The sequence below is a fragment of the Carex rostrata genome, chromosome 8 (genome assembly GCF_964058835.1).
Source record: "Carex rostrata chromosome 8, lpCarRost1.2, whole genome shotgun sequence".
NCBI classification, from domain to species: domain Eukaryota; kingdom Viridiplantae; phylum Streptophyta; class Magnoliopsida; order Poales; family Cyperaceae; genus Carex; species Carex rostrata.
Window position 1 is genome coordinate 7,407,767 of NC_135925.1, and position 26,716 is coordinate 7,434,482.

At 36.8% G+C, this 26,716-nt stretch overlaps 2 protein-coding genes and 1 long non-coding RNA gene across 3 annotated transcripts; 2 read left to right on the forward strand and 1 right to left on the reverse strand.

Annotated features, from left to right (window-relative positions):
• The first annotated feature begins 1,143 nt into the window (after window positions 1–1,143).
• On the forward strand, window positions 1,144–10,167 carry NUP1 (nuclear pore complex protein). Its single transcript, XM_078306787.1, has 10 exons — window positions 1,144–1,578; window positions 2,711–2,766; window positions 2,993–3,141; window positions 3,534–3,711; window positions 3,920–4,213; window positions 4,293–4,376; window positions 4,695–5,306; window positions 5,476–5,891; window positions 6,231–8,011; window positions 9,024–10,167. Exons 1-10 carry the CDS (start codon window positions 1,302–1,304, stop codon window positions 10,109–10,111), a joined length of 4,935 nt encoding a protein of 1,644 aa, XP_078162913.1. The 5' UTR covers window positions 1,144–1,301; the 3' UTR covers window positions 10,112–10,167.
• A 70-nt stretch (window positions 10,168–10,237) lies between these two features.
• On the forward strand, window positions 10,238–11,453 carry LOC144557837 (uncharacterized). Its single transcript, XR_013512804.1, has 2 exons — window positions 10,238–10,502; window positions 11,304–11,453. It is a non-coding gene; the product is annotated as an uncharacterized LOC144557837 (long non-coding RNA).
• Window positions 11,454–14,484: 3,031 nt separating this feature from the next.
• Window positions 14,485–16,854, reverse strand: LOC144558081 (uncharacterized). The gene is made up of 2 exons (XM_078306788.1): window positions 15,360–16,854; window positions 14,485–14,849 (listed from the first exon to the last, which is right to left on the reverse strand). Exons 1-2 carry the CDS (start codon window positions 16,852–16,854, stop codon window positions 14,485–14,487), a joined length of 1,860 nt encoding a protein of 619 aa, XP_078162914.1.
• Window positions 16,855–26,716: the final 9,862 nt, after the last annotated feature.

The following is a 26,716-nucleotide window of genomic DNA, read 5'->3' on the forward strand; positions in this document are numbered from 1 at the left end:
TAAGTAATTAACCCATAGGCGATCAATTAATCGAAATTTTTCAGACAATTTTGCATTTAGATTGAAGTTATGTACGTGTACTAATAATTTATTACATGTAATTAATTTAACTTAGTTTTTTTGTTAACTAATTAAAATTTATAAAATTTATATTTAAAAAATATATATAAGATAAGAAGTACTTCTTGCAACTAATAAATGCAGAAAATCATAATAAAATAATCGACTATCTAGCCATATAAACATAAAACAAACAATTAATTGGGTTGTTTAAACGAAAAATAGATGATTAAGCAGTTTCATCTGCAAACAATCTTCTAACAAGTCTATTCATGATCACTGTCGTCGACTAATTGGACGATTAATCAGAGTAAACGATTGTTTTTTACAACAATAAATACATACGGGCCCATATAGACGTGATACCATACAAATCGTCGAGTAAAGTTTTAATGCCACTAGCTTTTAGTGTCACAAAATAGCAGAAATCTTGATTTTTTATTTATATTTTAAAATTTAAAATTTAAATGTTAAAATCAAACAGTTGACCATTTTTAAATTTTCATGAGATATGCAGCCACACAAAAAAAAAAAACTTATGATGTATAAGATTTATTTTTTAATTGATCAAGTAATGATGCAAATCTAATTTAACATGATAAATTAATTTGAGTGTACTCATTTATCGGATCGATATACTATATAAAGAACTAAAAATTGGAACTCACAAGTCACAATGTAACCACATTATTTTATAATCAAATTACTGTTATAGTTTTATGCAAACAAATTCTTTTAAAAAAATATAATATAAAACAGTTGGATCAGGTTTCACTCAATCTTTTTACAAAATTCGTATTCAACATTTTTTTTTCTTGAATTCACTAAAATTCAACTTATATCTAAATAATTAAATTCATATTCATATTTTTCAAATAGGATCGATCGAATCATCCCAATAGGTCAAGTCGGAAGAAACAACCTGGTTCGACGGATATTAGTTCGGTCCACTGACGAGTGGACCCAACAACTAAAAACAGTAACCTTTCCTACTCGCCCCGCAGTTTGACGCTTTCAGCTGGCCACAGAGATTCGGACTTGTACGTACTTGATACGCCGCCACCCAACAAGCGGCGAGCCCATCAAGCTCCATCAATTCGAACCCACATACTTCTCTCTCTTTCGCTCTCTCGCAATTACCCTTGTTTCCCTTCGTTCCCTCCCATCCTATCAATTCCTTTTTTAGTTTTTGAAAATCCCCTTCTTCGCTTTCCTCTTTTGCGTTTCTTCTTCTCGCTCCAATGGCGTCGAGCAATCCTTACGGAGGGGGCGGGATCGGGGGCAAGATGCGCCGCCGCCCTGCTCGCTCCCAGTCGACGCCGTACGACCGTCCACCGGCTACTGCTCGTACCCTAGCCATTGTTGCACCGGCTATTGACGATTCTAACGGGTGGCTATCCAAGCTAATGGACCCCGCTTCGCGGTTCCTCTCTGGCAGTGCTTCCAAGCTGTTTTCATCGGTTTTTCGCAAGTCTCTCCCAGCCCCACCACCAATTCCTTCCTCCTCTTCTTCCCCAGGTTTGGTCCCTTTTCTTTGTGAAACTTGATTTTGACTTTTTTTTGTTGGTTTTTACTGATTTTAAGTGATAGGATTGATGGTTGATCAGGATTAGGGTTTTGAGGTAATTGCATTTGATATAGAATAAACTTAGTGAAGTACTGTTTGTTTTGATTGGGGGGTTGGGGGTATTTGGGTTTGGATTTAGGGTTTTGGGGGTGGCTAGGGTTTCTGTTAAGTTTGCCCTTTGTCTGACTGAATTAATCTCATAGCATGCTTAGGTGATCGGGGATGCAATTAGGGTTTTGGGGAAGGCTATATTTCTGTGAAGTTTGTCTATTGGTGCAGGATGCATTAACTGTGTAGGTAGCATTGGGGCTTTGGTTGGAATTAGGGTTTAAGGGTTGGCTCTGATTTCAATAGAATTTGTGCCTTTGATTGGAGATGCTAATATTAAGGGTTGTGGAGTTTGCTAGGATTTAGTGAAACTTCATTCATTCATTCATTGATACTTCTTTTACTAGTCCCTATCAATGGCAAGGTTCATTTATGTAGCCAGTGTTTTGTGAAATAGCTACTAATTGATATTTTGCTGCGTTATGCTGAAGTAATGAAGCAGTTTGTTTTATTTGTACCTACTCTTATAGTATTGAATAATGGAACTTGGGGTTAAATTGGATTAGTCTTAGGATCCTTTGGTGATTGGGGTTGTGATTAGGGTTTTGAGGAAGCTAAGGGGATTTATTTGAAATTAGGGTTTTAGAGAATGGCTCTGGCAACTATGTAATTTGTTCCTTGGATTGTAGATGCTGAGATTAATGTTGTTTGAGCTCGCTAGGATTTCTTGAAAGTTTTTCATTTATTGATACTGCTTATACTAGGCCTTATAGTGGTGAGGTTCATTCTGTAGTCAGTGTTCTGTAAAATAGCCATTATTTGATATTCTGCTGGGTTATTCTGAAGCACGGAAGAAATTAGTTATCTTTCTACTTACGCTTAAAGTTCAACATATTTTATGCAATCTCACCCTTTCTAAAGTTAGGTTTAGCTTACTGTTCATGATGTTGTAGCTTGCCGATGCTACACAACATGTTTTATGCAATCTCATCCTTTCTAAAGCAACCATCTTGGTTCAATCATTTCTGAATACAGAGGAGATGCATCAGGAGGGAGAGGAAGAACAAGTGCCTCAACTGACAGCTGCTGTTGTAAGTGCCTGTAATCTTAAAGTACACAAGTTTTTTTACCATTACTAGAGTGGTTCCTGCCTTGGATGTCCATAGTCTGTTGAAGATCTATTGGTTGAGATCTTGATCTGTCGCCCTTGTTTTCAGTTGAATTATTTTGGAGGTGTTGTGATGACCTTCTTATATTAAATTCTTATGTAGAGAGGTTTTTGTTGTAGAGAATTTACACTTGGTAAGTTTGATGCAGAATCAACTTGCAGAAGCTCCAGTTAAAGCTACTGCTGATGCTACTCAGAAACACAAACAAAGGCATGATAGAGAACTGGCTGAAACTTCTACTGAAATAAAGAGCGTCTCTGAAATTGAACAATTTCTTGTGCAAAAGACTTTCACAAAGTAAGTGTTACTTCCTAAATGAACTTCAGTCAAGATAAAGGGAACAATGTACTTTAAGAAAATTTGAACCCTTTTTGATTGGATATGAACTTTGGACAGTGTTCAATCGAGGTCTGATGACTGATATACATTTTATATCTTGACCTGCACTGTAGCGTGCTTCTTCTGGATGGTATTGGAATGACTGTTTTGTACTTTTTTTGTTTCTTATTGGTTCTTTATACGTTGAATTATTTGTGGGAATGATCACCTAATTTTGGACAATATTTAAAATGGCCCCTTTCTATAAGTACAGTTCCATATGGACCATATCATCTGGTAAAATTATACTGATATTGTAGAGAATAATAGCATCTTTGACTTTTTCTCTAATGTACTGTTTATCGATGCAGGGAGCAGTTTGAACATCTCACAGAGCTGCTGCGTACAAGAGTTGTTGAACCGAGTTTGTCAAAGCCAGCACAAATGATCAAAGGGAAGGAGGTGGAAGCAAATATTCCTCATGGTGAAAATGTGGCTGAGAGCTCGAGAAAAAATGTGATGTTTGCCACTCCTGCAAGCACTGTACTTGTAAGAGCAATATCTGTTTTTACTTTTTTCCCCACTGTATTCAAGTTGAAAAAAGAAATTCGTAAGGAAAGTATTTTTTGCGAGTTTCTAATAGAATAAGCAGTTTCTTATTATTACTAAAGGCTTGGTTGTTGTTGTTTTTAATACTAACAATAATATTCTAGCTGTTTTAACAGAGCCATTGACAATACATTTTCTTCTGGCACAGATTCCGAAAGAAGAAGTTGCTTCTCCAATGGAGCTTGCAAAAGCTTACATGAATTCTAAGTCCTCAAATGTTTCCCCTACAACTCTCAGGCTGAGGACCCCAGCTTTCATTGAGAGAAAACCAACCCTGCCCAATTCAACAGTGCTACATACATCAACGAAACCACCACCCTGTGCTGCAATCACGCCAGGACCTGGTTCTCTACATTTTGATCAGGTTAGAGATGCCTACCCTACTCCTAGATCGCTTGGACGAACTGCCATCAGTAGAATGTGCCGCTCTCCTCTTGTAAAGGTTGTTGATTTCTTCCATTGAAGTAGATTATATTAAAAGAACTTGCCTTCTTTTATTGAACCTGGGCTATTTTCTGCAGAGTGGAGGGCTCTCCAGCAGTGGGTATGCAGCTAAGTTTTCACCTTATGAGGCACCAACGGGAAGCACCCCTGGTAGCAAATTGGTATCCTGTTTACACCCCTTAATATATTTTGATTACTCCCATCAATTGTAATATGGAATGCTAAGATGAATACTGCTACATACCTGTACTGGTACTCACTGAAACTGTATATGGCTATTATTTCTGTACGGTACTAGTGTTTGGTACTTCTGTGAATGATTATCTGAATAGGTTTAATTTAGCTCAGAAAGCAAAAGTTAAGTCTGAACTATGTAATTGGAAAGCATACAGATGTTCCTCAATTTTCAATGTATTGAACTATTGTTGTTTATTAACCTGCCTCTAATCATCATGTTATTATTCAAACGTTGTTGGCAGGCCTTGAAAAGGGGAAGTTCGGCTCTTTATGACGAGATCGGCTCAGTGGGACCCATCCGAAGAATAAGACAAAAGCTAAATATGACAACTCCTCTGAAAGAATCCGCCTCAAGTCCATACAAGAACTTTGCACCCACCCACACAAGTCCACTCAAGATTGACTCCAACCATGCCTCAACTTCAACTCAGAAGCATCTCCAGTTGGCCAAACTGAACCAGGAAAATGATGAGTCAGCATGTAAAGATGGAATTGTAGATGCTGAAACAGAACATGAAAAAAATAACATTTTTCCTGTACCAACACGTTCAACTGAGACAGCCATGAAAATATTCAACCAGCTTGAAAAATTTGTTCAGTCACCTAAAGACAAAAAGAGTGAAAACCATGTTCTGGAGATTGAAGCTTCCTCTTCTCAGAAACAAGATAAACCGAAAGTTGACCTTCCAAAACCAACTAAATATGATGGGGAAATTTCGTTTCAAGGTAACGGTGTTGGTGTGATTGGATCCATGGCAAGTACAAAAACTGGGAAATCAGTTTCTGACAAAACTTTGAGTTCTATAGCATTTCCAAAATTAACCAAGCCAGCTTTTCGAATGAGTGTTTCAGAGGTATGGCAGCATTTTCTTTTTAACCGTTTTACACTTTCATAGTGTTTTAACAATTTGTGCTGGAACCCTGTGGATTGTTCTATGTGATGCCATTGAGTAGTATTTAGTCGTGATTTCTATCTTGATATATAAACTCTTGTTTGCTTCATTTTGTTTTTTGCTTTCCAAGGAATTTCTGGACGACGACGACGAGGAATTCAATGATAAGGTTGAGTCTACTGTGCCAGTAAAAAATGTTTTCCATAAGGTGGAATCTAGCACGTCAAAGCAGAGAAAGGTCGAATCAATTATACGAGAGGAAAAGGATACAACTGCTTCTGAGGCAAGAGCCGCACCTGCGCCGACCTCTGAGCTTGACAAGGTGTTCTCAGCTCCATTTGCCTTTTCTCCCACAACAACCCCTCCTATCAAATTCGATTTTCCTTCTGTGCCTGTTTCGCCTACAGCTTCTCTTGATGTATCAGCCAAAAAGGATGAAAAATCTTCTAGTCCTATCTTCAGTACTGGTTTGAAGCAACAGGAGAAACCAGAGACCCCTGTATTTTCATGGGCAACCGGGAGTACTGGTGCAAAAGCTGATTCCAGGTTAGTTCATAACATTTCATGTTTTTTTTTTAATTGCACGAACACTTGCATACAAGACACTCAATAGTCACATGCTCAGAAACACCATTTTCATTATTACCTGTTGTCCATGTACAATTGATGTGATATTGTTCCTTCTGGATGCTTCTGATGAGTTTTTTTTATTGAAACAATATGGTGTTTGTACCTATAAGAGGTGAATCCGGAACAAAAACAATGTGCTGCATGGCGGAGCACCTCAAGCTAATACATAAGAAGAAAAGGGAAAACAAGTTCAACATTCTATTACATGCTGTTGTTTCCAGTTATCTTACATTCCATTGCTTTGTTAATTGACAGACTGGCTACAGCAGAGGCTTCTGTTTCAGACAGAAGTGGTCAAAAGAGGAAATCGGAAGATGAGTGTAAACCAACTGAATCTGCTGCTTTCTCGGCCTCACAGTCTTTGGGCACACAGGTGTCTGCCAAGTCTGTTTTTGCATTTGGTGGATCTGGCTCTCCAGGCTTAAGCAATGGGTCAACACACGCGTCTCCTCCAACATTTTCTTTTTCTGCTGTGCCTGCTGTCACACCTGCTACCCAACCTGCTGTGGCTTCATCGACAGGTGCTTCTTCGATTACCACCTTTGCAAATGTCTCTTCTCCTTCTTCAGAAATTCCAAAATTATCTTTTGTCCAGTTTGGTGCTAGCAATGCAGCCAGTTCTCAGACACTGGCATCCCCACTGCCTGGTGATTCAAGCGCCAAAGCTGCTGACACGAACACTGTTAAGCCATTTGCATTTGGTGGTAGTCCTAATTTGAGTACTGCTGGTGCCACAACCGCTGTAGTTCAAAATACTGCAGCTCCGTCTGGTATTACTTTGACCACCCCCACTGCAGCTGCAGGGCTATTTTCAAGCAATGTTGCAGGTCAGTCTACCTCCGCAACCACAAATACCCCCACATTTGCATTTGGAAATTCAGAGAAAACCATTACACCAAGTGCACCTACATTTGCATTTGGAAGTTCCGCAACAACTGCAAGTGCAACCACTAGTTCACCTTCAGTTGCACCAACTCCTGGGATGACTGCACCTGTAAGCACAAGCACTACCACAACCACAACCACATCCACAACCAAAACTGCACCTTCGGTTACATTTGTTAGTTCAGGGAGTACAGGTGCATTCACCTTTGGTGCTTCCTCTCAGCCTGCCGACTCAAGCTCGCAGACAGCTCCATTTGCCTTTGGTGCAGCTGCCACAAGTTCAAATTCGGGTACCAGTATTTTTGGTTTTGGTGCTTCTACGAGTCAGAATATTAGCTCTAATACAAGCATGCCCTCTAGTGGGAGTTCTCAGTCGTCCTTTGGATTGGGGGCGCCTACTGGATCAGTTTTTGGCACCAGGCCAGCTCAACCTGAAAGCACTGGGACCCAATTACATTTACAGTCTCAGAGTTTGAGCAGCCAATCCAGCTCTCCATTCTCATCTGCAGCATCATCTCCAGTCACATTTGGTGCATCAAGTGGTTTTTCTTTCTCATCTACTGTCAGTCCATTGAGTTCTACGTCTGCATCTACTACCCAACCGAGTATGTTTGGTTCGGGATCGTCAAATACCCCATCTATTTTCGGAACCACCACTTTTGGTTCAAACCCATCCACATCAACTTTCACTTTTGGGCTGTCGAGTTCTACTCCGAGCACTTCTTTCACATTTGGCGCGCAGTCGTCAACCCCGGCATTCTCCTTCACTGCCAATAGTAACAACTCAACAGCACTAGGTTTCGGTTTGTCAAACCCTAACACAAGTTCAAGTACAGCTTTTGGATCCATTTCTCCTGGCGGCAACAATGATCAGATGAGCATGGAGGACAGTATGGTGGATGATACCCACCAGGTTGCCACTCCAAACCCACCTGTACCAGTGTTTGGTCAGACAGGTTCTTTGTTTGGGGCTCCATCAGGTGCCCCAGCACCTGGTTTTCAGTTTGGTGCTCAGCCAAGCCAGTCGCTATTTCAACCTGGGAGTAATTTGGAGTTCAATGCAGGAAACCAGGCTGTCTCAGGAAGTGGTGCTGGTGGTGACAAGGCTAACCGGCGTATTGTCAAGGTTAGTAGGAATAAACCGAGGAGGAAATAAAATTTGAAATAGAGAGAGAGGAGAGAGCGTGTGTGAGGGAGAGAGAGAAAGAGAGGGAGAGAGAGATCCTTGGTAGCCACTACCAATTTTTTCAAGAGAGAGAGTGAGAGAGAGAGAGAGGGTGGTTAAACTTCTGTATGAGTATAGAACAGGGGGTGCCCTTTTCTCCTTTGGAAATGCTTGGATTTCCTTTTCTCCTTTGGAAATGCTTGGATTTTTGGATATCTAAGCAATTTCTAATGGCTTGTTCTTTTTATTTTTTTTTTCCCATCTGTTAATTTTCTTGTTTTATCTTTGGGAGAACAAAGTATCTCGTAAAGCTGTTTTAATGCTGCGGCAGGGAGGTTGGTGATTTGTGAGGTATGGAGATGCCACAGTATTGTATTGTTTTAATGTAATATCTTAACTGTAGTGTGTTGGGATTTTGCTAGTTGGACTATCCACGTAGCAGGTTAATTTTGAAAACTCTTTTAAATTTTTCTCTCTACGGGCTATGGCTATAAATTCATTTATCCTTTCATTCTGTGCATTCACTATGAGTGTTGTCAATTTTTAATTTTATTTTATCGGTTCTGATCGAACTATGATCGAACTACAAACCTTCAGTTTACAAGACTAACGCTCTACCACTGAGCTATACGGGCTTTTGTTTAATTACCGAGAAAGATATTAATTGATCCATTAATTGTGTTAATTAACATGATTTCGATTTCTTTGCGGCTAAGTAACTTGAGATTATCTGAGATGACCAATATAACGACTTTGGGTCAATGGGGTCCTTTATTAGTGAATAAATAAGTGACAACTAAAGCGATGAATACAGAGACACGAAAAGAAAACTGAACTGCCTCCCACTATCAGTCTCCTTTCCGCTTATTTCCACCCAAACTCTCTAGTCACTACTAAACCTTCATCACCATGATTTCTTTCGTTTCCTAGGTATTGTCTTGTTATCTTGTTGCGATTATGTCAATGGTTATGAATTTATGATTACTTACAATATTCAGTTGCACCAACTCCTGGGATGACTGCACCTGTAAGCACAAGCACAAGCACTACCACAACCACAACCACAACCACACCCACAACCAAAACTGCACTGTCGGTTACATTTGTTAGTTCAGGGAGTACAGGTGCATTCACCTTTGGTGCTTCCTCTCAGCCTGCCGACTCAAGCTCGCAGACTGCTCCATTTTCCTTTGGTGCAGCTGCCACAAGTTCAAATTCGGGTACCAGTATTTTTGGTTTTGGTGCTTCTACGAGTCAGAATATTAGCTCTAATACAAGCATGCCCTCTAGTGGGAGTTCTCAGTCGTCCTTTGGATTGGGGGCGCCTACTGGATCAGTTTTTGGCACCAGGCCAGCTCAACCTGAAAGCACTGGGACCCAATTACATTTACAGTCTCAGAGTTTGAGCAGCCAATCCAGCTCTCCATTCTCATCTGCAGCATCATCTCCAGTCACATTTGGTGCATCAAGTGGTTTTTCTTTCTCATCTACTGTCAGTCCATTGAGTTCTACGTCTGCATCTACTACCCAACTGAGTCTGTTTGGTTTGGGATCGTCAAATACCCCATCTATTTTCGGAACCACCACTTTTGGTTCAAACCCATCCACATCAACTTTCACTTTTGGGGTGTCGAGTTCTACTCCGAGCACTTCTTTCACATTTGGCGCTCAGTCGTCAACCCCGGCATTCTCCTTCACTGCCAATAGTAACAACTCAACAGCACTAGGTTTCGGGTTGTCAAACCCAAACACAAGCTCAAGTACAGCTTTTGGACCAGTTTCTCCTGGTGGCAGCAACGATCAGATGAGCATGGAGGACAGTATGGTGGATGATACCAACCAGGTTGCCACTCCAAACCCACCTGTACCAGTGTTTGGTCAGACAGGTTCTTTGTCTGGGGCTCCATCAGGTGCCCCAGCACCTGGTTTTCAGTTTGGTGCTCAGCCAAGCCAGTCGCTATTTCAACCTGGGAGTAATTTGGAGTTCAATGCAGGAAACCAGGTCGTCTCAGGAAGTGGTGCTGGTGGTGACAAGGCTAACGGGCGTATTGTCAAGGTTAGTAGGAATAAACCGAGGAGGAAATAAAATTGGGAATAGAGAGAGAGGAGAGTGTGTGTGTGTGTGTGAGAGAGAGAGGGAGAGAGATCCTTGGTAGCAACTACCAAGTTTTTCGCATTGGCCGCTTCTGCCAATTTTTCAAAAAAAAACTACCAAGTTTTTCAAGAGAGAGAGAGAGAGAGGGTGGTTAAACTTCTGTATGAGTATAGAACAGGGGGTGCCCTTTTCTCCTTTGGAAATGCTTGGATTTTTGGATATCTAAGCAATTTCTAATGGCTTGTTCTTTTTATTTTTTTTTTCCCATCTGTAATTTTCTTGTTTTATCTTTGGGAGAACAAAGTATCTCGTAAAGCTAATTTAATGCTGCAGCAGGGAGGTTGGTGATTTGTGAGGTATGGAGGTGCCACAGTATTGTATTGTTTTAGGGCCTGTTCGTTTTTCACGGGATTATACGGGATGGGACTCGATGGGGGTGGAAACTCACTTTTGAAAATATAGGAACCCATGAATACGGGTACACACAAGATTCATTATGGAAATATGTTAAAATGAGTGTTTGGTTGTATCTTGTAAATAGTTATAAATTTTTTTATTTTTGTTTCTAAATATATGATACCAATACAATTATACTTATTAATAATTATTAATATAATTAAATAAAATGATTAAATAATAACATAATAATTTTTTTATTAATTATTATTTCTTAAATTAAAATTCTGTAACCAATTGATCTTTTAAAATGCATTAAGTGTTTTTAGAGTGTCTTGCATTTATACTTATTTTTAATCTTATGTTTTAATTCTTACATTAATAATTTTAAATTATTAGTTTAATCACAACATGACAAACAATAATATATATATTTTATTTTCTTTATGTACCACGGACAAGTCTAGCAGCATTTAAAATTTTCAATTATTAGTTAAATCAAGTTTGATATTAATAATTATGATAAATTAGTTTAATCAAGTTAAGATACAACAAAAATTATTGGTCTTCAAGCTTCATAGCAGCTGATCCATTTGATGAGAAAAAAAAAATGAGGTCCAACTCAATTTCATTTATCCCATTAGAACAGTGCTTTTGGAAGAGAAAAGTAAAGTGTGTGGGAATTTAATGGGAATTAAATTGAAAAAATTCTTAACAACCGAACAGCATAGGGAATCAAATGTGTAAATGTTATCTTTCCCCATCAAATTCTAAGCTGCCGAACAAGGCCTTAATGTAATATCTTAACTGTAGTGTGTTGGGATTTTGCTAGTTGGACTATCCACGTAGCAGGTTAATTTTGAAAACTCTTTTAAATGTTTCTCTGCACGGGCTATGGCTATAAATTCATTTATCCTTTCATTCTGTGCATTCACTATGAGTGTTGTCAATTTTTAATTGATATGGTACTGCATTATTTTCATTTTATTTCAAGTATTTTATCGGTTCTGATAATGAAAATGTGTTATCAATTTTTTTTCACATTTTTCTAGTATTCCAATTTAATTTGGTCCTATATTGCAACACAGAGAATTATTCTTGAAATTAGTTTTTGTTTGTCAATTGTACTGTCGTAAAATAATGTTTAAACTGCAGCTAAGATGCTGACATTATTCTTAGCCGACATCTTCACATAAAAAATTAAAAATCCTCTTTGTAAGATTAGCTTGGTTTGAAAATTACACATGTTTTTGAGGCCCGTGGGCTTTAGATGCTGCAGAACCTTACATATCCGAGCTCTCTTTTTACTTGATAAAAAGAGAGACCTTCGTAACCTATGTTACTCGGATACTTGACCGTACTTTTATCGGACACTTGCCCGTACCTTTATCGGACACGTATCGGATACCGATACGCGTCCAATACGTCTACAATACATATTAGATACGCCAGCTGGCGTATCCTGTATTACCCGATACGATCAAAGATACGGCTCTGACTTATTTGGACACGGATCTGACACATCTGGATATGCCTCTATTACGTCTCTGCATAATCCATTATTGCGTGAACCGCACGTACGGACCGCGCATGGACCACGTACCAAAACAATTTTTTCGTGCGGGACACATATCAGATACCAATATGCGTCCAATACGGCCACAATACGTATTAGATACGCCAACTGGCATATCGGCTTACGTGGCGTATCCTATATTACCCAATACGGTCAAAGATACGACTCTGACTTATTTGGACACAGATCTGACACATCTGGATACGCCTCTGATACGTCTCTGACTCTACATAATCCGTCACTGCGTGCACCACACGTACGGACCGCACTCCAGACCATGGACCACGCATGGACCACGTACCAAAACAATTTTTTCGTACACCTGGAAGGAATCGAACCAAGGTCCTGTGACCCAAACAACATGCCTCTTGACCACTAGGCCAATTCACATTTGTTGCTAGAAATTAGTAGCTGTTGTATTTATTGTATCCTCAGGCTGTTGTATTTATCCAAAATTTTATTATATTTAATTTTATTCTTGAACTCCAAAATTATATTAAATGTATATAAGTATTTTAATAATATAATTAAAATAATAAAAATTAATATATATAATAGGCGTATCGTATCTTTAATTTTTGAAAATTATCGTATCGCCGTATCAGTATCGTATCCGATACGATATCCGTACCCGATACGATATCCGTACCCGATACGATATCCGTACCCGTATCCATATCCATACAACATAGTTTGTAACCATTGTCTGCTTTCTTTCCTTTTCTTTTCATATTTTTAATGATTTTTCTGTGCATGTCACAGACTCATTCACAACCCACAAGTGAGGGTATCTATCTTTTTTCTGTTTTCCATTATCACAATATAAGCACCCAGCAAGCTGCAGGATGTCTCCGCTCAGGTATTGGAGGGGTATAATACTTTAAGGTCATGTTTGGTTGTGGAGTAAAGTTAAACCGGAGTAAGTTAATCATGTTTGGTGGAGTAAGCTAAACCACCTCTCTAGGTGGTGTAAGTTACTCCGGTTTAGCTCAAATCTTACTCCATCTTAAACCGCCTATGTTACTCATCGTTTGGTTCCTTAAACGTGGAGTAAGGGGTTTACTCCACCTCTTACTCCACAACCAAACATGGCCTAATGGATTAGTCCCAAATGGGTCAAATTCAATTTGGTGTCTATGATGAAGTTATTGGAGGGGTCCGTTTCGAGACATGTGCCGGGTTAAATAAACAGTTTGGATTTAGTTATTGTACTTAGGTACCTGGGAGCAGGGATGAAGTCGAGCCTTTAAACTATAAAAGTTAAATATAAATAAAGATCAATCATATAAAATTTTTATGTTATAAATGAGAATTAATTTTAGAATACTCATAACATTTTATCCTAAAATATGTTGAAGACACATATAAAATTAAAAATTTCTAAAAAAATATTAAGGTCAATTGATTCTGATCTTGTTAGAGGACCTGCTTCTTCTTGAGGAATGAAATCCGCTGCTATTCTTTATCCGTAAACATTAACCCTGCTATTCATATTTCTTCGAATCCAACTGTTCAATTTTTTTCGGGAATGAATCTCAAAGTAACTTTTTTCAAAACTTTTCTGTGCACACATTTTGAAATAATTTAATGATTAGATTAAAAAAAAACAAAGATAGCATGAACACTATTCCAAACTGCACCCCAACTATATACTCAATCAGCAGTGCCAAGGTCTTGTGATATCTATGGCATTTCTAACATCACCGCGACACTATGACACTACGCTAATTTCTTCACCGGAACACTTCAAGACATATCCACAACGTCTTTCATTGATACAATGATTGCACCTTAAAATCAAATTTTTTTATATTTTACCAAGCTTGTTAGCCGGTTAGGCTACTACACTATTCCGTCCACAGAATCTAATATCATCGACTTCAAGATAATAACGAAAACAGATTCAGTCACATCCGCTCCCTCAGGGACGGATGCAGGATTTATGTCAGGGTAGGACATTAATCGGATTCAAATAGTTAATCGGGTTCAACCCATTAACTTATCGGGTTCAACCCATTAACTTATTGGGTGCAAAATTGGCTAATGCTACTAGTACTCAGCTATGTATAAATCATGCCAGTAACTGATCAATTCTGAATTGAGACTGAAATTTATACTTTATTAAGTATTAACTATGAACCATATCAAATTACCAATTATATGAAAAAAGTACTTTTAGGTAAAAAAAAAAAAAGTATTTATAAGATGCTACGAAGATAAGAAGAGCTTATAAGCAGTGGCGAGTCTAGGAATTCAATCAAGGGTAAGGAAGCATAATAGTTGTAAAAAAAAATTAACATAAATGAATATCAAAAGTTTCAACTAAGTCAAAAGTTCATAGCAAATATTCTTTTACATATCAAAAAACAAGAAATATATTAATGCCCATGAATCAAGTCAACGGAGGAAGCTTTCCTCTACGGTTACTCATATTTTGCCATCGTTGCATAATTTGTTCATCATCTACCTCATCAAATAACTCACTCTCAACATAAGTAACCAAACAATCATTCAAGAATTGATCACCCATTGAATTCCTTACTCGGTTTTTCACATAATTCATCGCCGAAAATACCCTTTCAACACTAGCCGTAGCCACCGGCAATATCAATGCTAATTTCACTAATTTGTAAACTAATGGATAAACATTGTGCCTCCTCTTTTCCACCATTTTTTGAGAAAGTTCAACTATGCCCTTTAACTCCAAAAAATCATCATCACTTCGCATATCCATGCAATAATTTTCCAATTGACCATCTAGGACGGCAAGTTCATATTGGTTGAAATCAGAGGGGTATAATCGAGCTAATTGAACCAACCTATCTTTATTAAATGATGAAAAAAAGTTACTCGGGTCTAAGCATGACATACAAATAAGTAGCTCGGTACTAGTTTCTGAGAATCTGTCATTAAGCTCCTGCAATTGCATATCAATAACCGTGTAAAACAGTTCAACACGATAATAATGCAAATTAGTGGTGTTCGTTGCTTGTCTCTTTGGCTTACCGGCATACCTATCCTCCATATTGGGAATGTCTATATCGTGCTTCACACAAAATACACACACTTCTTTGAATAATGATTCCCAACCACCATCCCGCATACCTTGCAAGCGATCTTTAGTAAAATTCACCAACCGCATAGCATTCACCATATCTTGCTCTTTTCGTTGCAAGGCTTGCGATAGATCATGCGTGATGAGTAATGAAGCTCTCATGAGATGACAATTGAAAGCAAAATCAAAAGATTGGATATGAAATAAAATACCAGTCGCTTCAACTCGTTGTTCTAGAATAAGAGCATCCTTTTCTATTTCCTCAAGTACACCTATCGTGGCTGAAAATAGTGTAATCACACCATTTAAGGTCTTGAAATGAGAACTCCATCGAGTATTACATGGATGTGCAAGACCCATTTCTTGATTCAAACCACTTCCGGTTTTAATCTCCTCATTTGAAATAGATTCCACAAGCCCAATTCTTTGTTTCTCACGTAATTGATCACACCTTTTACAAGATGCACTCGCAACATTGACAACTTGAGAAATCATTCCAAAAAACAAGCCAATCTTGTGATGATGCTTGGCAACATGAACGAGAGTTAGTTGAAGTTGATGAGCCCAACAATGCACATAGTAAGCAGACCCGTTCTCCTTCATGATCAATGTTTTGAGACCATTGAACTCCCCGCTCATATTACTAGCTCCATCGTAGCCTTGACCACGTAATCTAGACAAAGTTAGACCATTCTTAACAAATAACTCTTCAAGTGCCTCCTTCAAAGACACCGCTTTAGTATCGGGAACATGAACAATACCAAGAAACCGTTCAACAACGGAACCCTTTTTGTTTACAAACCGAATCACAATCGCCATTTGCTCTTTGACTGAAATATCTCTCGACTCATCAATCAAGACAGAAAACAATTCGTTGCCCAACTCTGCAAGCATCTCCAATATCGTCTCCTTTGCGGCACAATTAACTATCTTCTTTTGGGTATTAGAGCATGTCAACTTTCGGTTTTTGGGAGCATTTTCCAGAATCACCTTATCAATTTGTGGGTTATGATCTCCCGTATACCTCAAAAGATTTAGGAAGTTACCTTTACGGTGAGAGCTTTTAGACTCGTCGTGTCCGCGGAATGCCAGACCTTGTTTTACGAGCCATCGAGAAACATGTACAGTGGCACCTAACTGCACTCGGTAATCCATCCCTTCGCTAACACTTTGTCTTACCATGATTGTTTCGATGCTCCGTCTTTCACTCATCAAATTCAAACACTTCCTTTGAGCATGATTGTGCTCACTATTTACATCACCGACATGATCATCAAACCCTTTCTTACATTTCCAATTTCGATAGCCCTCTCCTACAAACTTCGTTCTTCCACCTGATCCAAGATTTTCTGGTCTAAATAGATAGCAACAAAGACAAAATGCCGCATCTTTAGCAATGCTATATTCCAACCAATAGGGGTACTGACCAAACCAAAAGTTGTTAAATCTTCTTAAAAGACCACCTATGTCTCTTTGGGGAAAATCGTGATTGTTTGGTTGACATGGCCCTTTGCCTAGATAATACCTACGTATATCCTCCTTCTCATTTGGCGAATATTGAGATATGGGCGGCCTTGAAGCGGGATCATAAGGAGGTTCTTGTGAAGATGAAGAACTACTAGGGCGTAAGCTAGGCCCTATTTGTTGTGATCCTTGTGAAGATGAATCAATAGGAAATTTAGGTGCCGTCGTGTAGTATCTGTCCATTCTCTATTAACAAATTCAAAGAAAAAAAAATAGAGTTAAGCAAAAGCCTAAGCAAGAGTCTAAGCAATTCTAAGAGTATGCGGGGGGTGGCAGGGGGGCGGCAGCCCCCTGCGAGCGATGTCTGAGGTTACGAAGCACCGCTCTGTTGAGCCCGGAGAATTTTATTTCTGAGAAGTCAATTGCATGTAAATCCTTTTAACCAACCGCTCTGTTGTGTGATTGCTCTCTGGTACTCACTCTCTCAACATTTAAGCTACTTCAAAGTTCCTTTTTTCTTTTTTCAAGAACAGACTAAATTTGTTATCATTTCTGGATATGAAATTGCTTTTGGGAGATTGCTTCAGCCTATTAACTTGAACCACCAAATCATATTAATACAATGCAACGCACCTGAACTGTGGGGTTAGAAGAGGGTCTGGCAAGGCACTGCTTCTTCTGTCTTCACTCTAGTTTTCTTCAGAGATTGCTTCACCCTCCAAACAATAGCGCATTTTCACAAGCACCTCACGTGCATGATCCAGTTCTGAAAATGAAATAAAGACTAATTTCAAATTAAGACCAGAGATGAGGTTGCCATTTCACAATTAATTCGGTGAAAGAAGTTCCAAAAAATGTGATGATAAACCAAAATTGAGTTGTTCAATTAAACTCAACTCAACCCAATTTCAACCTCATCAGTGAAAGGGGATTTACCGGAGAAAATTAATTAATCAATTGCCTAATTAATCTGTTATAAAATTGACCAATTCTCCAAGTAATTGACCAAACAAATTAATTGACTAACCTTTGCAATTAAAGCTGAGGCGCGCAGAGAAGGCGCGTAGAGAGTCGCGCGGGAGAAATGTGAGACGCACGGTGCGCAGAGAAGACGTGTAGGAGAGACGCGCAGCGGCGCAGGAGATGAGAGTCACGCTCAGCGATTGAGCGAAGCAGAGAAGACGCTCAGGAGAGGCGCTTCTTCTTTTCCTTCGCGTATCAGAGGGTTCTGGGCCTGGGGTAGGCAGGATTTAATTTCTGGGGTAGGCAAGCCCATAACAAAAGCCCGGTCCTAAAAAAAAAAAAATTTCCAGGGGTAGGCAAGTGCCTACCCCTGTTGTATACTGGACTCGCCTCTGCTTATAAGTTATAACTATCTAGTCTGATTTTCAAGGTAATGCTACAAATCTATTGGGATGCTATTCTCGAGCACATAGATTGGATCTTCTGATTTTCATATGCCTGTATATCCACACACAAAAAAGTAATTATAAACACTAGGAACGATATTATGAGGTTGCAACTTGCAAAAATTCACTTTTTGAGCAGCTTTGATAATTACACAAGGGACAAATTGGAAAAATCAAAGATTTTCGTCCAAGAAAATCCGTAAAAACAAAGATTTGTGAAATTGAAAAAGAGGAACAAAAGAGAAAGCTTGAGAGACCGAAGAAATGGAGAAATCGAATAACGAAAGCAAGTAAAAACGAAAGTCAGAGAAAACGGAGGAATCGAAGAAATGGAGCAATACGGAGAGCATTTGCATCCCTAAAACTCAAAAGAATTTCTAAATAACTGTTAACTACTTTTTAAAAATTATGGTTTTTAAAGTTTTTAAATCTCACATCCCTAAAACTCATTTTAGAGTTTCTATTAAGCCACGTCAGCAACAAATTAAAAAGGAGAAACAATTTGAGCCAATCTTTTGGCTAACATAGAGTTTATAAACAGTTTCTTTAATAAGAAACTTTCCTGCATAGTTTCTAAATAAGAAACTCTCTTACATCTCTGAAATTGAATTAGAAACTGCCATGTCAGATTAGAAACTCTAATAGTTTCAGGGATGTAGATGCTCTGATACATCATTTAAGAGAAAGTAAAGAGAGAGAGAGAGAGCGACAGGCTGTACACTGCCATTTGTTTTCCTTTTTTGCATTTCTTAATGAACTAATTGGGCTCTTCAAACGTTATTGGACTTTTCAGGATAGGACAATATTAATTTAGAGGGTAGGGCAAAGGTTAAAATTTAGTTCTTGTAAATTAGTTTTGAATTTTTAAAATAGAACAATTGCTCTATCCTGGACTTAACTGGATCCGCCCTGCGCTCCCTGGAGAGCAGCTATATATAACAGAGAGCAAGAATTTTAGAGCATAGGAATCAATTAAGACCAAATGATTTTTGTGGTGAGTCCAATCCCTAAATGCTAGGGTTGAAAACAGATATAGAATTATCCGACCGAATCTACTCCGTATTCGAACCACATCCGGATTCGGATAAACGGATTCAGATAATTTTCGGATCTGAAGTCGGATAATAAATCAATACTCGAAAGACACCTCGGATACATATTCGGTAGGTAAAGCATAAATGATCGGAAGACACCCTAGATATGGATTCGGTAGGTAAAGCATAAACGGATCGAATATCCGGACATATCTGGGAAACAAAGTTTGCTCCCCCACGTGACTGAATGATGTGTGTTTTAAAAGTTATCTTTTAATAATAATTTATGTGTTGTTCATGATTTTATTACGAATATTATTATTCTTGTTCCTTGAGATTTATATGTTATATCTTTGGAAGTATTCAAGAAGATGCTCTTGGTCTTGAATCATAGAACTCCTAAGATGAGAAACATTTAATCACTAAATAAGTTCACAATCGTGGTAATTAAGGAGGAACATTAATTACCGAGGAAGATTGTCATGTAGATTAAAGTACATTGAAGTTCTATAAATGTTGATAAAGGATTATCATTTAATTACATGAATATATAAAATATGTATTTTATATATTGAACATGACCTAAATGAATGAAACATTATATGGATTGTGTTTTGTGTCATTAATGTTTCCATTGTGTCTTTAGAATCTTAGATATGAGATGTGTAGGTTTTTCACATGAGAAGCATATAATGTGATTGCTATTTAAATACTATCTTATGATAGGAATAAAATAGTAGTTCGTTGTGTACAACTTGTGCGGGAGAAATCTATATGTTAATATTATCATTGTCTCTCAATTTGAGTTATGATATTACTGGGCCCCTTGGTAAAGTGGAATTATATCGCATGCAATATAACTGATGTAGTTATAAGAGTAAAGCTAGCGTGTGACATGCTCACCAAGAAAGTTTGGTGAGCATAACTCCAAAAGTATATCGGATCGACGTTAAATGCCAAATCCAAACCGTTGAAATCCATGTACTTCATGAGTGATGCATATACATGCAAAATTTTGAAAGTTTCGAGTTTATTTGCTACACGGTCAAGTGGTCAAAGAAATAATAAAAATTGAACATATAAAATAACTTATAATAAAATGTTCATTTCTTTGACCACTTGACCGTGTAGCAAATAAAATCGAAACTTTCAAAATTTTGCATATATATGCATCACTCATGAAGTACATGGATTTCAACGGTTTGGATTTGACATTTGACGTCGATCCGATATGCTTTTGGAGTTATGCTCACCAAACTTTCTTGGTGAGCATGTCACACGCTAGCTTTACTCTAGTTATAATTATAATTCACTTGAGAGACCAAGAAAACGAATATAATGCAAAAATGACACGATCCTATTTTGCATATTATTCATAATATCATGTGACAATGATAGACACAAAATTAGTGGATTGAGTAAATGATTACTATGTCGTTTGGATAACTATAATGTAATGATAGAACCTCTTATAGTCAATAATATAAAGTTTTATATTATTGCCAAGATGACATAGATCCTCTACGGTCACACCAACTGAAGAGAAACAACAAGTATTTTACATTTCATAATGATGTATAAGATAAAATACATGCGATGAAGTTCTAAAATAAAATGTCATAATATGACATGCTTAGACCATAAATAAATTTATGAAGTTATACAAATATTATTTGGTATAATGTTTGAATACATTATAAGAATAATATAAATATTGTATAATAGAATAATATGAATAATATTATTTGTTTATAAATTAACTTATTGAACCAACCATAAGATGAGATTAAATAGAGCATGAGATGGCTAAACAAGGCTAGTGGCATTTGTGTAATTGATTCAAACCTTACACAAAGGGTTGCCCTAACCCTTGCCTATTTAAGGGGGGCTCATTTGGGAGAAAACTATGCCAATTTTCTGCCTATAACACTTGCCAAAATCAGCCCCTTTGAGCAGCCACATTTTTCCTTTATCCTTGACCGAAAGTTGAGAAGCTTGCTCTCTCATCTTCTCTTGTTAGGTTTAGCCACCAATAAATCAAATAGTTTGTTGATTTAAAGATCAAGAGGTGGTTGTATCTAAGCCTTGAACTCTACATCCATCTATCTAAGAGGTGTGGTAGTTCGTTGTTTAGGTTCAAGGTGAACCAAGAGGTGCTTCCAAGAGAACGACGGTTCCAAGAGATCTAGAAGAGAAATCGACTTCCCTCTAACAAGAGATTTGACAATCTCTTTAGGTATGAATTCTTATCTCATCTTATGTGAGAAATAAATTTATTTAATTTTATTTGAAGCACATGAGATGGTAGAAGAATTTATTTAACGTAATATTGCTTGCAATTGTCATACAAATAAGATCCGTTGTGTATTGAGCCAAGTGGTGATAGGAAAAATTTTAAATTCTCACCACATAGGCATACACATGAAATCCCTACAGTGACCACTCGGCGCGCTACAGTTTTGTTGTATCCACTAGTGGTTTGCAAAGGGGCAGCAGGTTTGAACTCGGTCCGGTTCGCCCGTGCCTGTTACCCGACCGGATTGTGCCCGTGGGAGAGTTTGCATGGGTACACGGGTGCGGGTATGAAACGGGCCGGACCCGATATTTAGGAAAAAAACCCGTCCTTATCCAGACCGAGCTATACCCGTGCCTGTCCGGACTGGTCCACGTACCCGTGAGCCCGTGCCCGTGCCTGTTGTACCCGTGCTTGTGAACCCGTGATATCTGGACCACTTTAATTTTGAAATTTTTCCGCGGATTCTCCATATACAATTTTTTTTTAATAAATATGTTCAATATGTAAAGCATGATTAATTGTTAAATGTAAATTATATATAAATTATTTTGATAAAATATTGTGAACTCTATAAAAATTTGTATATTATTATATATTTTTTAATATGTTGCATAATAAAAAAATAATGATATAATTTTAATTATTCAAAAATAATACCGATGTTACTAAATAAAAGTTTAGCAAATTCGGATATACAAACCAACCAAATTAATTTGTAACATTTAAGTTTATCCTTCAAATTAAAAGAACTAGGAACTTGTTATTTTATATTTTGAAAGAGATGATTTCAGTGTCTAATTTTTTTCGTCACAAGTTGTCACAAGGATTAATAGTATTTTCCTTTATTAGTCCTCCATACAATAATTTAAAATTTCTAGAAGTCACTCGGTTTATAATTATAGATATTTGGAATATCAATACAAAAGAAAATAACGATATCTTGTAGCAAAATCAGAATTTCTTTACAAAGAAAAAAATAAAAAATAAAAAAGAAAACCAGCCTACCCGTGAACCCGGACCAGACCGCTCTGTCCTCGAACCCTAAACGGGCAGGGCAAGGGTCTTCAAAATTAAACCCGTGATACCCGGCCCATTGTACCAGTTTCACCCGTGCCCGTGGATTTTGCCCGGCCCGGTCCGTCATGTCCGTTTACAAACACCTGGTGCTCACTATGGCCGACTATATATACCCTCCACTCTAAAATACTACATTTCTTGTGGGATTAAACCCTTCTTTGAATCCGGATACATCAGTTCCGTCCTTATTATTGGTTCTATTAACGAGTCCAGCCCAATTTGACTAAGCCCGCAAGGTGTAAATCAGCCCAATTCGTTTTACTTGTCTAAGTCATCTAACGCAATTCAATTACATAGTTGGTTCCAGTATTATTATTATTATTATTATTATTTTTATTTTTTTTACAAATTACATTAAAATTTCATATTTAATTATTGATTTATTTCCTATTTGAATTTTATTAATTAGTATTTATATCTTAAAGTTTAAATAATTCAATTATCCGACAATTATTCGTTTTATATCCGTATTCAAATCCGTATTCGTGGACTATCCATTCCATATCCGTATCCATATCCGTTTAAAGCGGATTTGATTTTAAATTTTGATATTTGTTTACTATCCGTATCCGTATTCATATCCGCTCATTATCTGATGGATGCGGATATGATATCAACATTATCCGCTCCGTTTTCACCCCTATTAAATGCTGTTATTTTATTCTGTCGATTTTTTTTAGTTAGCAACTCAAAAAATCGGAATTAAATAATTACCATCATTCAAGCCATATTTTAAAACCTACCACCCACGCAAATTCAGTTAGCGCATCAAATCAAATTGGTACGCATACTGAGGACGCACACCAATTCAGTGTGCCGACTTGATATGCGCACAAAGTTTTATACTATTTTATGTTTTGTGACAAATTAAGTACAAATGAATTGTATAAATGAATAGTGAACCTCGGTAATGGTGCACATCATATCTGCCAAATAAATGATGTACAATTCTGTGTGAACACATGCACCTTAGTAATTGGAACAAAGAAAAAAATCCTATTGTGCATACTTCCAAAAAGTAAATAAATTGTATATTAATTTATTGCAAAACAGAAAAAAAAAATTGGTGCACATACTCAACTGGCACACGGAATTAGTGCGCATCATTAGTCTGTGCACTATTTCAATTTGGTGCACCGACTGGATATGTATGGATGGATGGTATGATTTTAAATATGACTGATTGGGTGATAATAATTTAATTTTGATTTTCTGAGATGCTAATTAAAAAAAAATCGATTTATTCTGCCGCTGCAGCTAGAATATCTGGTTCTAACATAACCTCTGCGAATTAACCATGAAAAAATTTGAAGAAAACAGATGGGGCCTTGCTATACCCCTGAGTTGTCTGCATTCCTCAAGACGAGTTCGTGACATATATATCAATTATTTGTTTTATTTTTTTTTAGTTAAACAAGGCGCCATCCCCGTCTCTCCAGCAGGTTCAACTCTCTCGAAAAGTACTATAAGATGCTTAGGTGGAGGCCCTTTTTTTAAAAGAAAAAATAATAATAATAAAATTGCTTAAATGTAAATATCTTTGTAGCTTATATATATATAGCTCGTACCTAATATGTGCAAGTACTAAGAAGAAATAGTTGATTGTTTTGCTGCATAATAATTATGAACAACTTTTTTTTTTATTTGTTAGATTTGGTCCGAATTTAATATTTATACATTGCAACATAAAAAACATAACAGAAAATATTTCTAATTAATATGGTACAACGGAGTATAAACCTAACTCTAAGTTGAAACTTATTAAGATACAATTACTCGGTTATATAACTTATTATTGAGTTGCCATGTATGGTATTCTTTTTGCTCTCTCTTTTCGCAGAGATATCACATTATCAACCCCTCTTTATAGTTCTCAAAGTTGAGTGTATGTTGGTTTTCTTCTTTAAATATTTTTCAATCAAACTATTTGATCTCATATGCTCTCAAATTGAAGTTTTTTATTTTCTTTAGTCGGTAATCAATTGAATGTTTTTATTTCAGTAAAATATCAGTTTGTTATCTAATATACAACTCATCTAAGTTATAAAAAAAAAATATAATACATGAACAATTTTATGTTTTTAATTTTGATAATCATTCTATTAATCATCACCAATTTTGGATGAGAAATTAAAAAAGCTAGAATAACAAACTGACTTCAACTCTATATAATAGCTTAAATCCAACTTTTTGTAGGAATAGAGAATAGGAAACTATTCTAGCTAATTAACCTTAATTTTGCTAGCTAATCAAATGTAGAATAGTGCCTAATCCCAACCTTTTCATTATTCTAGTTATTCTCACTTCATCCAAACTCACCTTAATATAATTTTCAATATAAATTTCTTTCATAAAACAATATAATAACAGGGAAAGTGCTTTCTTTTTAAAAGAAATTGGATTGTTGAATCTGAACATAGCACCTATGATGGTCTAATCTGAACACAGCTTTGTGACATGTCGCACGACAAAGATGGTCTAATCGGGGCAAGTTGTGAGGGAGTGCGAATTCGTTGTAAGGGACAACCTATATAATTGTAGGGACCTACAATCCCTTAGGATCAAAGATGGTCTAATCGGGGCAAATTGTGAGGAAGTGCGAATTCGTTGTGAGGTACAACCTATATAATTGTAGGGACCCTACAATCCCTTAGGATCAAAGATGGTCTAATCGGGGCAAATTGTGAGGAAGTGCGAATTCGTTGTGAGGTACAACCTATATAATTGTAGGGACCCTACAATACCTTAGAATCAAAGATGGTCTAATCGGGACAAATTATGAGGGAGTGCGAATTCGTTGTGAGAAACAACCTATATAATTGTAGGGACGCTACAATCCCTTGGGATGATAGCAGATTTATTTCCAAGACAAAATGATGTGACCATTCACATTTCAACCGTCAGAAGCTGACGATCGATGTAGGGATATATACGCCTACCAATGATATATCACCAGATTAAAGTTATACAGGGCAGTACAGAAATTTTTTTATAAACCATAATTAAATTTTTTTTTTTTACCAAATTAACATGATTATTATTTTTTTTCTAAAAAAAACATAAAGACCGAAATGTCATTTTGATTGGTCCTAGCCGTTTTCAGATATTTTGAGAAAAAAATACGATGAAAAATTGTAAAAATATCCGGGACCGAGTTGTCATTTCAGTCTTGAATGTTTTTTTGACATTTCGGTTCTTATGATTTTTATAAAAAAATAATATTCTTTGATAAAAATCTTTTTTCTAATTATGGTTTATAAAAAAAATTCGGCAGTACAGGCACAGCGCATGGGAAAAATGTTTCACCTCTGCCATGTTCATTACTTACAGACTGGCAGGTACTTACTAAATGCCAACCAAATCCTTTCTACAGTTTCTTAGATTTTATGTATGTAAATATTATTGATTGCATCTCAAAGGTTTTGTATAATCACCTTCATTTATTGTCAAGTTCATTTAATTAAGTGTATATCAAATCTACAAATTAATATTATATTTTATATATGATAGTATTTTTTTTAAATGTCAAGATTTTCAAAATAGTTGATTATCTCCCTCCTCCTAGCTATAAAAAACTTGCATATATTAACTTGAAATGCCATCTTATGGTGTCTCAAAATCCAATAGTTTAGCAAGTTACCTGTAAACCATTAGTAGAGGTGCTATCGGGTCGGGTCGGGTCCGGGTACTATTATATTTGGACCCGGACCCTAAAAGTGTTCGGGTCCAAATTTCGATCCATATACTTATTTGTTTCAAATCGGGTCGGATCCGGATCCAGATACCTATCTACCCGTAGATATTTCGGGTCCAGTCTTTCGGTTCCGGGTAGATAGATACCCGTAACTTGTTTGTGGATTATCGGGTCCGGTTCGGATACGGGGCGGTTCCGGATCCAGAGCGGGTATAGGTCACAACTTCAAAGTATTCGAGAAATTATTTATATTTAAATATAATTATAATTTCTTAAACATCTCATATAATAAATCATTACAATATAAATTAAAAACTACTGCAAAATAAAAATTATACTATTAATCATGTTTATAAATAATAAAATATATCATGCTATATAGCAAAATAAAAATAATAACTCTAAATTATTAGTTGGTTGTTGGTTGTTTGGAGTACTCATGGTGTAACAAAAAATATTGAATTCAATTTTTTGTTAATAGCTTTTGAATTCAGGAGGATGGAGGAGATATAATTTTTAGAAAGTAAAATATTAGAGATGATGATTTCCTTTTCTATAATTCAAAAAAATCTATGAATTGAATGTAATAGAAGAA

Excerpts from the sequence above, each read along its gene's own strand:
- LOC144558081 (XM_078306788.1), bottom strand. The coding sequence starts at position 16,854 with ATGGACAGATACTACACGACGGCACCTAAATTTCCTATTGATTCATCT. Across the intron at positions 14,850-15,359 it reads ACAACGAGTTGAAGCGACTG|ATGGTCAATTGGAAAATTAT; the intron begins GTATTTTATTTC and ends TTGCCGTCCTAG.
- NUP1 (XM_078306787.1), top strand. The coding sequence starts at position 1,302 with ATGGCGTCGAGCAATCCTTACGGAGGGGGCGGGATCGGGGGCAAGATG. Across the intron at positions 3,712-3,919 it reads CTCCTGCAAGCACTGTACTT|ATTCCGAAAGAAGAAGTTGC; the intron begins GTAAGAGCAATA and ends CTTCTGGCACAG. Across the intron at positions 8,012-9,023 it reads TAGGAATAAACCGAGGAGGA|TTGCACCAACTCCTGGGATG; the intron begins AATAAAATTTGA and ends TACAATATTCAG.